The 12980-nt window shown below is 46.5% G+C and overlaps 1 protein-coding gene across 1 annotated transcript in view; it reads left to right on the top strand.

Annotated features, from left to right (window-relative positions):
• LOC143956860 (uncharacterized) overlaps nucleotides 1-12477 on the top strand; it is a 34088-nt gene extending 21611 nt beyond the window's left edge. The window contains exons 5-6 of the mRNA XM_077467027.1: nucleotides 6645-6745; nucleotides 12110-12477. Of these exons, the coding sequence (XP_077323153.1) occupies nucleotides 6645-6745; nucleotides 12110-12215 (207 nt within the window). The 3' untranslated portion in view covers nucleotides 12216-12477. The remainder of the gene's footprint in view (nucleotides 1-6644; nucleotides 6746-12109) is intronic.
• Nucleotides 12478-12980: the final 503 nt, after the last annotated feature.

Genomic DNA, 12980 nt, shown 5'->3' with positions numbered 1-12980 from the left:
CATTTTTCTCCCCCCCACATAAGATGTACTCCAGACTTGACCACCTTTTTATATCAGCGCCCCTACTGACATCGGCGGTGGCATCAGAACTGAACCCCATAACATGGTCAGATCATGCCTCGGTTCAGCTTGACCTGGTTCTTGCCTACTCCATGCCGAGAACCTGTCATTGGAGACTTAATGACTTTCTCCTCCGCAATCCCACTGTCGAGGCTCAACTGTCCCAAAATTTATCGGAATTTTTTCAACTGAATGACGGCTCAGTGGCAGGGGTGTCTACCCTATGGGAAGCCCACAAGGCATTTTTTAGAGGTGTGTGTATCTCTGCCGGCGCCCGCTTAAAGCGGGACTCGGCAGCCCTGAGGCAAGACACCCTCTTACAGCTCCGTAAGGCTGAAGATCTGCTCCTGGCTTCCCCTACGGTGACTCGTCTGCGCACGGTCACAACCCTCCGTGAGCATTTGAAATCGCTAGATATGCAAAAATGTTCTAAGGCCCTAATTTGGGCAAAGCAGACATTTTATGAGTTCGCTAACAAACCCCACAGGATGCTAGTAAACAAACTTAAACCGCGTCCCTTTCAATCTTATCCTGACCTCCTCCTTCAGGCTGACGGCTCCCCAACCCATTGTCCTTTGACGATGTCCAAAGTTTTTGGCTCGTTTTATGACAAATTGTACAACTGTTTAGCTTCTGACCCTAAATACTCCTTCACTCAAGAGGCTTTTGATTATTTTTGCTCCCCTTTAAAGTTGCCTAAAATATCACCGTCACAGCTAGCCGCCCTTAATGCAGATATCTCGACAGAAGAGTTAGCAGCAGTAGTAAAAGCACTGCCCTTACATAAGTCCCCTGGGCCTGACGGTCTTCCGTATCAATATTATAAAACTTTCCTTCCCATCCTCGGCCCTCACTTATTAAAGCTTTACTCCTCCTTACAAAAAGGGGTCACTCCACACTCGCAATTCCTACACGCTTATATCACAGTCCTTCCGAAACCGGGCAAATCCCCATCCCTGCCAGATAATTACAGGCCCATTGCCCTACTGAACTCAGATTATAAAATCTTTACAAAAATTTTAGCCAATAGACTTTCTTCCATAATCCCTGCCCTTGTTCACAATGATCAATTGGGTTTTGTTTTAGGTAGACGAGCGGGCGATAACACCAGACGCACCATTGATCTAATTGACATGCTTGATAAAACTGCTCGCTCTGCTCTTATTCTCAGCCTAGATGCCCAAAAGGCTTTTGATAGGCTTGGATGGCCTTACATGTTTGCCACACTTGCACGCTACGGTTTTTCAGGCTCCTTTGTATCGGCTCTTCAAACCCTCTATTCCCATCCCACCTCACAAGTTCAATTGGCATCCTTCAAATCCCCAACGTTTACACATAGCAATGGTACCAGACAGGGCTGCCCCCTTTCCCCCTTGTTATTTATATTGTGCCTTGAACCCCTGGCAGCACGCATTCGGGAAGACTCAGACATCAGGGGAGTCTCTTTACGACGGAAAGAATACAAGCTGTCCTTGTTTGCTGACGACATATTGCTTACTTTAACTAAACCTCACACCTCACTCCCCAGCCTCCATGCCCTCCTAGAAACATTCGGTAATATATCAGGATATAAAGTTAATACAGCTAAAACCGAAGCGCTTCCCATTCATATCCCTCCCCCACTTCTCGCCGCCTTACGCAACACCTTTCCCTACCAGTGGCGTTCTGACTCGCTCAAATATTTAGGCATTCATTTAACAGCATCCTATCGCACACTATACCAGGCTAACTTTCTCTCTTTGATTTCAGAAACACACGGTCTACTCCGTAAATGGATGGAATGTCCCCTATCCCTTTTAGGTAGGATAAATGTCCTTAAAATGGCAATACTCCCTAAATTTTTGTATCTTTTCGAAACTCTACCTGTGGCCCTTCCCATGCCCCAACTCCGCAGTATCCAGAGGGCCTTTACTAAATTCATATGGGGTGACAAAGCACATAGAATTGCCCATACGGTTGTCTTTGCACCGCGCTCACACAGGGGTCTGGGAGCTCCCGATATTATATGATATTATTACGCGACCCACTTATCTACGACGGTCTCCTGGTCCTCCTATTTTGCGACGAGTCGTTGGGCGGAGATAGAAATGAATATCACTGACCCGGTCCATCCCTGTTCTATGCTCTGGTCTGACCTATCCTCCTCTATATCACAACTTAGACGTATTTGCCTTGCTCCTATGCTATTTACTTTGGATATTTGGAAAAAATGCCACAAGAAGTTCTCTCTTTCCTCCCCCTGTCCACCCCTTTTAAATGTTACCCACAACCCAGACATACCTGACAGTTTGTCCACAATGGCTATGACCCCGTGGACTCAAGCAGGCATTTTCCAACTTCGCCACCTAGTTCACCCAGTGTCCCGCAAACTTTTATCTTTTCCAGACTTACAAGACAAATTTGACATTCCACAGCGGTCCTTTTTCACTTACCTTCAATTTAAGCACTACTTTTGCTCTGTATCTCCTACCATGAGCCTGGAAAAACCTAACGCCTTTGAACTGTTATGCACCCAGGGTTCACATCAGAAGGGCCTCATCTCCGCTATTTACAGGATTCTTCATGACTCACTACCCCCCACTTTAGACTCACACCTTTATATGCGGAAGTGGGCCAAAATCCTACCCGCTACTATTTCTCTCTCTCAATGGCAGGAGATCTGGACTTCCATCTCCAAAGTTTCGAGATGTGTTGAGCAGAAGGAAACTGCTTATAAAGTATTAATGTTTTGGTATAGGACCCCCGAAGTTTTACATAAGTATGATCCCTCACTGTCTCGTTTATGCTGGAGGTGCCTACAGGATATTGGCACACACCTTCATATCTTTTGGGATTGTCCACGTATCACGTCTTTTTGGTCTGTGGTCCAATCCATTCTCCAATCAATATTGAAAAGAGATATCCCACTGAATCCGATACATTAGCTGTTAGGCCTTCCGATCCTAGATCTCCCTAAATATGCTAAGAAACTAATGGCTTTCATACTCCTAGCTGCCAAGAGAGTGATACCGGCTCATTGGCTATCTCCCATACCTCCCACACAAGCACATGTAGTCTCGTCCATTGCTCACATACGTAGGATGGAACATTTGACGGCAATAGCTCATGATTCCTTGCCCAAATTTTCCAAGACATGGGACCCATGGGATGCCTCCGTATTCAACCCAGAATCTTTTATTGCCCCCTCTGCCAGTCCTTCCTTAAGTGACCATAGGGAGATTGGATATCCTGTTTACTCATACACTCAACACTCATACGTCTGATTTCCAATGTCTTAGTTCGCTCTATCCTTCTTTTTCAGTTATGCCATCACCATTGTTTACAGCTTCATGGTGTATCCTATCACTTACCTCGTTTGTAATCTACAATATGATGCCCCTATTATGTTTACCCAATGTTATTGACTGCTGTACCGTATGTATGACATTTTTGTACTGTTTACAAAATTTTTTTCAATAAATATACATGTAAACAAAAAAAAAAATGGCGTCGGGTCCCCCCAAAAATCCATAGCATACCCTTATCTGTGCATGCAGCCTGGCAAGCCAGGAAAGGGGGGAACAAGTGAGTGCTAACCCCCTCCTGAACCATACCAGGCCACATGCCCTCAATATGGGGGTGCTTTGGGGCAGGGGGGTGCCCCCCACCCCAAAGCACCTTGTCTTCCTGTTGATGGGGACAAGTGCCTCTTCCCAAAAACCCTGGGCGGTGGTTTTGGAGGGCTGCCATATCCCACCCCCCCATGTAAATGAGTATGGGGTACATTGTATCTCTACTCATACACCAAAAAGAGTGTAAGACATAAATAAAAACAGTACACCCGTTTTTGACAATTCCTTTATTAAAAAAGTAAAAAATAAGAAAACAATGTCCCTCGCTGTAGATCCATCGTCAATCAACCACCCGCCACATCACAGGACCCCAACGCTCCTCTCCGCTTAACTGCCGAGTGCCTGCTCCTCCGTCTGATGGGCACTGTTGAGGCTGCACTGATGGGCACTGTTGAGGCACCACTGATGGCCACTGATGAGGTTGCATTGATGGGCACTATTGAGGCGGCACTGATGGGCACTGATAAGGCTGCATTGATGAGCACTGTTGAGGCGGCACTGATGATCACTGATAAGGCTGCATTGATGGGCACTTTTGAGGTGGCACTGATGGGCACTGATGAGGCGTTAATGATGGGCACTGATATGCTGCACTGATGGGCATTTTCTGAGGCTGCACTGATGGGCACTGATGAGGCAGCACTCATGGGCACTGATGAGGCTGCACTGATGGGCACTGATGAGGCGGCAGTGATGGGCACTGATAAGGCTGCATTGATGAGCACTGTTGAGGCGGCACTGATGATCACTGATAAGGCTGCATTGATGGGCACTGTTGAGGTGGCACTGATGGGCACTGATGAGGCGTTAATGATGGGCACTGATATGCTGCACTGATGGGCACTTATGAGGCTGCACTGATGGGCACTGATGAGGCGGCACTCATGGGCACTGATGGGCACTGATGAGGCGGCAGTGATGGGCACTGATATGCTGCACTGATGGGCACTGATATGCTGCACTGATGGGCACCGATAAGCTGCACTGATGGGCACTGATATGCTGCACTGATGAGGCTGCACTGATGGGCACTGATAGGCTGCACTGATGGGCAGATATGCGGCACTGATGAGGCGGCACTAATGGGCACTGATAGGCTGCACTGATGGGCTGCTCTGATGGGCACTGATATACTTTATGTTAACCACTTCGGCCCTGTAAGGATTTACCCCCTTAATGACCAGGCCATTTTTTGCGATACAGCACTGCAACAATTGCATGGTCGTGCGACGTTGCACCCATATAAAATTGATGTCCTTTTTTCCCCACAAATAGGGTTTCCTTTTGGTGGTATTTGATCACTTCTGGGTTTTTTTATTTTGAGCTATAAACAAAAAAAGAGTTTGAAATTTTTTTTTACTTTCTGCTATAGAACATATCTAAAAATATATATAAAAAAAACAAAAAAACAACAATATAGGCCAATATATATTTTTCTACATTTTTTTGGGGTAAAAAAATTGCAATAGGCGTATATTGATTGATTTGCGCAAAAGTTATTGCATCTACCACCTATGGGATAGATTTAGGAAGTTTTTTTTTTAAATTATTTTTGTTTTTACTGATAATGGCGGAAATGGGCTGCCCGGGACATCACAGAGATTGCTGTTCCCGATGACTGGGAACAGCAGATCTCTGAGATTTCCTGTGTCAGAACGGGGATCCGCCTTGTTTATAGACAGATCCCCGTTGTGCCTCTGTGTTCAGTGATTGCGGGCGGCAGGCAGACATCGAGTCCATCGGACCCCACACGCGTGCGCCCGCAGTCTCACGTGCACGGAACGGGATCGGCGGTTCATGCAGGAGAGCCGACCTGCCGTAACTGCGGCGGCTGGTCTGCAAGTGGAATAGTTAATATTTATTTTTGTAACCTAATTCTCCATTAAACATTTAATAGTGACGTTTCATGAGATACTTTACGAGGGCGTGTTTAGGGTGGAATTAGGGGCGGGGCAGGGGAGGGGCTGGATCGGGCAACTGGTGGCGAGTAATTCTTCAGGCCTGGCTAGTAGCTCAGGACTTTAGAGATTTTGAGTCCTGCTGTATATGATTGGTCCTGTATATGAGTCTAGTATAAGGATACAGAGATGTAGAACATCCCAATGACACATAACAGTAGTATCCTCGGGGGATGTATATTATTTATATGACCAGGTGCAATACTTGTGTCTGGAGCCAATGGAAGGAGATGGGTAGGGATGAGCTTCGAGTTCGAGTCAAACTCATGTTCGACTCGAACATTGCCTGTTCGCCAGTTCAGCGAACAGTGAACAATTTGGGCTGTCCGCGGCAAATTCAAAAAGCCGGAACACCCTATACAAGTCTATGGGAGAAATCTAAAGTGCTCATTTTAAAGGCTAATATGCAAGTTACTGTCCTAAAAAGTGTTTGGGGACCCGGGTCCTGCCCCAGGGGACATGTATCAATGCAAAAAAAAGTTTTAAAAACTGAAGTTTTTTCAGGAGCAGTGATTTTAATAATAATTAAAGTGAAACAATAAAAGTGTAATATTCCTTTTTTTTTAAAATTGACGTAGGAGTCCCCCTAAAAATCCATACCAGACCCTTTATCCGAGCACGCAACCTGGCAGGCCGCAGGAAAAGAGGGGGGGGCGAAAGAGCGCCCCCCCTCCTGAAATGTACCAGGCCACATGCCCTCAACATTGGGTGGATGCTTTGGGGGTCTGTGACCCCTCAAAGCACCTTGTCCCCATGTTGATGTGGAGAAGGGCCTCATCCCCACAACCCTGAGCGGTGGTTGTGGGGGTCTGCGGGCGGGGGGCTTATCAGAATCTGGAAGCCCCCTTTAACAAGGGGACACCCAGATCCCGCCCCCCCCCTGTTTGAAATGGTTAGGGGGTACAAAAGTACCCCTACCATTTCACAAAGAAAGTGTAACAGGGAGGGGGGGGGAGGTATTCAGCCTTAGAGATGGGAATACAGTTCATAATCTGCTGTGTATTGTGTTATCCAGGCACTGGTGACCTTCAAAGGAAAGGAATTCTGGGTCGGATTATTCCCATATAACATCCATGGTGGAGTGTGGATAGGAAAATGGACGGATGGCAGAATGGAGTAAGTATCTCACATAAGACACCAAATCTTCTCTGTTTGATTTCCTGCTCCTCCCCCCCACCTCTTCCTCCACAAAGATTTTCACACTCTGATTGGATGACAGAACAGTTTATTTCTCTTTACTGAACCCTGAAAGCCAATGAGAAATCAATGATTAAGTACACATAAGTGGTGTTATTACTTGTTAGCAGCCCAGGGGCATGACAGACCTCCTATGAGGGATCTCTTGTGGTAGCTCCCATATGGCATCTCTCTTATCACAGGTCTCTCATGTCAGCTCCCGTATGGAACTCTCCTATAGAAGATCTACTATAGCATCTCTTTTAGACAACTTTCCTATGGCACTCCTCTTTTGACAACTCTCTTATGGCACTACTCGTCTGGCACCTCTCCTATGGCCCTCCTCCGCTGGCACCTCTCCTATGGCATTTCTATTATGGCACTCCTCTTTTGGTACCTCTCCCATGGCAGCTCTTATGGCACTACTCCTCTGGCACCTCTCCTATTTCAGCTCTCTTATGGCACTCATCGTCTGGCAGCTCTCCTTTTGCACTACTCCTCTGGCACCTCTCCTATGGCAGCTCTCTTCTGGCACCTCTCATATGGCAGCTCTTTTATGGCACTCCTCTTTTGGCACCTATTGCATACCCGGTGATGACTGGAATGCGGTGAAGGCCTCTCTGGCACCTCTCCTATGGCATATCTATTATGGCACCCCTCTTCTGGCACCTCTCCTATGGCACTCCTCTTTTGACACCTCTCCCATGGCAGCGCTCTTATGGGACTCCTCTTCTGGCACCTCACTTATGGCTGCCCTCTTGTTGCACTACTCCTTTGGCACCTCTCCTATTTCAGCTCTCTTATGGCACTCCTCTTTTGGCACCTCTCTCATGGCAGCTCTCTTATGGCACTCATCGTCTGGCACCTCTCCTTTGGCACTACTCCTCTGGCACCTCTCCTATACCAGCTCTCTTCTGGCACCTCTCATATGGAAGCTCTTTTATGGCACTCCTCATTTGGCACCTATTGCATACCTGGTGATGACTGGAATGCAGTGAAGGCCTCTCTGGCACCTCTCCTATGGCATTTCTATTATGGCACCCCTCTTCTGGCACCTCTCCTATGGCACTCCTCTATTGACACCTCTCCCATGGCAGCGCTCTTATGGGACTCCTCTTCTGGTACCTCACTTATGGCTGCCCTTTTGTTGCACTACTCCTCTGGCACCTCTCATATGGCAGCTCTCTTATGGCACTCCTCTTTTGGTACCTATGATGTACCTGGTGATGGTTACAGAGCCAAGGTCAGTAACAGCTGGGCAGCACAGTACAGAATCAGCAGTCAAAGATAAGGCCAGTAAACAGGCTGAGGTCAGGGAGATCAGGTGAACAAGGTTAATGCAGGAGCAAAGGCAGAGTCCAGGAGGAAGCCGGGTCATACACAGGTGTAGCACTAACCCCCGAAGAAGCTGCTGGTTAGATTGGGCTTACCGTTACCTTCTTTTTCTTCTCACTTCTCGTCTAGGGGGTGTCCCGTGGTAAATGGCCCAGTAACTCGAGAGACTGACAACAGATCCACTTAAATGGATTTTATTTGCAAAAACGTAGACAATGAACAGTCTCTTAAAATGGGATCAGAGGGTTGGAAAGGAAGTTCAGGTACTCTTAGTGTCAAAGTCAATATTGAAGAGTTTGCTTACTTTGACTGCATCCAGAGAATAGCCATTCACAACTGGATGATCACTCAAGTTGGACAGTCCCTCTCTCACAAGGCCTAGCAGCCAACAAGGTGCTTACTCAGGAACAAAGTCTCTGCCACAGACGTTGTTGTAGAACATACAAGATAAGTCTCTGCTACAGACGTTGTTGTAGAACACGTAGAAAAACTAAACTTGTAGAACACTCGTGTGCTACCTGCATCTTTCAGCCAGCTTGGAGATATCCACAAGACCGGATTCTCTTGGGTACTTCAGCTCCTCCAGGCTCTTGCTAAGAAACCAACCCATACGTGGCCTTCTTCTGAAGAGTCCTCCCTTGGATAGCATGGAGTCACTGGGTCTCTCCCAAACCGGAGACGGCACCCAACCACCTCAGAATCCTCCTTTAGTTTCCTTGCCTCAGGCTAGCCAGCCCCGAGACAACAAGATCAGGTGGATCCATACCCCAGGCCATAGCCTTGCTGGGGGCTGGTCAGAAGGACCAGGACCATGAAGTCAGCACATCCTTCTGGACTGGAACCCCGAACCACGTGACGTCCGCATCTTAAATACCCTCTACCCGGAAAGCACAGCAAGAGCGCCCATCCCACTGGGCGGGCTCCGAGAGAGAGTAACTTAAGCACCCGACCAGACCATGGCTCCAAGCCTGCCAGAAGTGACAGTGCCCCCCTGTGGTCAGGCGGAACATCTCATAGTCCAGTTAGAATACAAACGAAGATACTAATGCGCACAACCCTTACTAATATCCCTGATATAACTCTAACGCTCAAAAAATGAATAAGTGAAGCTGCCAACATATAAAGTGATCTCTACACTATCAAAATAATTGTGATAAAAATATTATGTGGCGCTACCTAACTAGAAAAATTAATTATCAATAAATTAAAAATTAAATAGAAAATACATCAATATAAAATAAATATGAATATGTGCAAAATAAGCAATGAGAAAACTATACAATGAATGTGCAGTGTGCAAACCTTACGGTAAATGTGCAACAATTATAGAAGTGCAAAAATCTCATACAGTGCAATAGACAACTCATTTAAAAATAAGCTGTGCAATAATCATATCTGTGCAATCCTCAAAATAGAGTACACAAACAAATATAATAAAAGTCCATGTATCACAGCAAATATGTGACCTTAATAGACAATCGTGCAGTAAAAAGAATATAGACTCAGGCAGTGAAAGTCCAAACAATCTCCATGCAGTGAGATCAGGATGTAGAAAACCACCAAAGCTGTGACATTCCACCGATATTAGACACTTCAGTGCTCACTGCACCCCTTATTTCCCCCAGCCTCTCACCTCAGAATCAGACCACTAGGGGCCATATATCGCTGTGAATGTACTGATGACAATCCCAATCCTCCTTAATTCCTCGTATGGTCAGCTCATCAGTGTAAACAACACCATCAGTGATAAGCGTACATAGGATGAAAAAAGAGGGAGGGGGGCTCCGATAGTGTAGTAATTTAAAACCCAAGTTTAATGAAAAATATCCACACTTACATATAAATAATAATCGCGGGTATACAAACAGGTGAAACTTCCGGTCTCGGCCGCGACCGGAAGTGACGATCGTGACACTTGGCTCCTCCCTGACGTGTTGCGTCACATCCACGTGACATTATCAAAGGTTCAGAGACTTTGGGCGCCATGTATGCACACTAATCTGTATGCGCATGTGCACATTGTAAATGTACAAGTGCATACATGAATGGGAGTATGATGAGCATTGATGCCGCGTACACACGATCGGAATTCTCGTTGGAAAAAGCTCTGATGGTTTTCCCGATGGAATTCGGCTCAAGCGGTCTTGCCTACACACGGTCACACCTAGTTCTGATCGTTTATAACGCGGTGACGTACAACACGTACGACGCTACTAGAAAAAGGAAATTCAATAGCCAGTAGCCAATAGCTTCTGTCTCGTAGTTGAATCTGAGCATGCGTGATTTTTGGCGTGTCGGAATTGCATACACACGATCGGAATTACCGATAGAAAGTTTTTTCCGTCGGGAAAATTGAGAACATGCTATCAATTTTTGTCTGGCGGGAATTCAGACAGCTAAATTCCGATGGAGCATACACACGGTCGCATTTTCCGATGAAAGGCTCTCATCTGTCTTTTTCTGGCCGGAATTCCGATCGTGTGTATGCGGCATAATAGTACATTTTTGCTTAGAAGTATTAGCATGTGAACAATGCACCTACACACGCATAGGAGCATAAGCCGCACTGGTTTTCTGGTGCTGGGAATCTGGTTACCTTAGAGTACCTCTCCTATGGCAACCTTCTTATGGCACTCTTCTGGCACCTCTCCTATGGAAGCTCTCTGATAGCTTTTCTATGGTTACTACAGAAGATCTCCTACAGAAGATCTTTTTATTGCAGCTCTACTATGGAAGTTCTTCTACGGCATCCTTCCTTTGGCAACTCTGCTATGGCTGCACTCCTCTGGCAGATCTCTTAAGGCCGATCTCCTATAGCAGGGTTCCTATAGAATATGACTTTAATGGAAACTTTCCTGTTGTAGTTCTCCTATGGCATCCCTTATTTGTCAACTCCCACATGCACTCCCATGGCTTCTTCTTCATGGTAACTCTCCTATTAAATCTATCTTATGATCTGCTTTGTTAGACCAGATTCCCCATGGCACTCCTCTTATGGCAGCCCCTCCATGATGGTTCTCTCTTTCAATGGGGCTGTTATGGGCACTAGTCACCCATCTGAAACATTACTGTCATGGTTATGCAATAAGAGTTTGTCTGTCAGCTTACCTGTCTCCATATGTTCATCTCTAGAGACCAGTCGACTCTCACCTGACTGCTTTTATAATCCCTCCTGTAGCATGGCTCCACCCTAGCTCCTATCAGAGAACTCTATATTAACCTGAGCACTGCAGGCCAACCCTGCTGATCAACCTTTGTGTGTTTGACTTCTTGTTTCCTGCCTGCCGTGTTTCTATTACCGACCTTGGTGTGTTCTCTACTATTCTTGTCTGCTACTGACCCTGACCTTTTAGCGTGTCCCCAACTATCCCTGTTTGCCTGTGACCCTGAAACTTTGGCGTGAACTCTGTCCTTGTCTGCTTGTGGCCCCCGACCTTGGCTTATTCCCTTACTATCCCTATCCTCCTGTTGCCTACTGTGGGTGTGAGCTGGGGGACCCTGGGGGTTGTGACCTGGAGCCAGTTGCAGCCCAGTCCATCCTCACCACTATAGGCACTGGTGAACACCTGCTGGCCCTTAGACCTGCTGGCCCGCACCCTAGGGAATCTTAGGCTCTAACCCCGGTGGGATCCGTCTTGGTGTTCCGGCGGCCCTGCCTTCCTTACCACCTTGATTCCCATTCGCAACAGTCAGCCATAGGGTCCACCACCTTGCGGTGCACTCCTGATCTCTACGATGGGCATCTGCCACCTAGCCTCAAGGTGACCTGACAATTCCTGTGACCCCCATTCCCTTGTAGTGGGACTGAACATATTATATCTGTGCATTGCCCTCTATAGTATCTCAGTGTGGCCCCAATACATATATTGCTCCATGATCTCCACTCTCCCCTCCTCCCATTACTGCACCCCAAACCCCCCCAACAATGACTGCGGGAATTTTTTCACCTATTTGTTTCCCCCTATATAGAAATATCACCGAAGGGACAGGAAGCTGTGCCAAGCTCGGATCTAGGCTGAAATTGGAGAACTGTTATACTGAACTGAACTGGATCTGTGAGAGAGATCCTGTGTGACCGCACTGATCTGAGGAACTCTGTGTGACCGCACTGATCTGAGGAACCCTGTGTGACCGCACTGATCTGAGGAACACTGTGAGACCGCACTGATCTGAGGAACACTGTGTGAATGTTCTGGTCTAAGGAACACTGTGTGAATGTTCTGGTCTCTGGGCCATTATCGTGAATTGTATATAAAATACAGAAGGAGCCATGCTTGAATTTTGCTGGTTCATGTTTTATTTCTGTATCTCTTGAGTAATAAAACGATTGATATCAAGATGTGTGTACTGATTATTGTAATATTAAAGGATAGACACTTTTCTCACACCATCCTCAGAGCCGAGAGTGTTTATAATAGAATACATTGGAATAGAGCCAATTGGAGCAGGGTGGAGGGGAGAGGAGAGCAGTTGTGATGAGGAGGGAGAGGAGAGGAGTGGAAGGGAGGAGACTGATAGGGGAAGGAGTAAAAAGGAGGGGAGGGGAGGGAAGAGAAATGTAGGGTAGGAGAAGTAATAAATGGTGGGGGTGGTGGGAGGTTAGAAAAGGAGAAGGGAAAGGATGGGATGGTTCAGGAGAGAAAGAATATGAAGGGTAATAAAAGGGAAGAGAGAAGAGTTGAATGAGGAAAGTGGAGATGAGTTGGAAGATGAGAAGTTTGGAAGGGGGAGGAAGAAAAAATGCCATAAACTATCCCCTATTTTGTAAACACTATAACTTTTGCGCAAACCAATCAATAAACACTTATTGTGATTTTTTTTTACCAAAAATATGTAGAAG

The sequence above is a fragment of the Lithobates pipiens genome, unplaced genomic scaffold (genome assembly GCF_037356315.1).
Source record: "Lithobates pipiens isolate NorthernLeopardFrog02 unplaced genomic scaffold, aLitPip1_a1.2 Scaffold_44, whole genome shotgun sequence".
In the NCBI taxonomy this organism is placed as follows: Eukaryota; Metazoa; Chordata; class Amphibia; order Anura; family Ranidae; genus Lithobates; species Lithobates pipiens.
The sequence above is the reverse complement of the archived record's forward strand: the minus strand, read 5'-3'. Positions and strand labels throughout refer to the sequence as shown.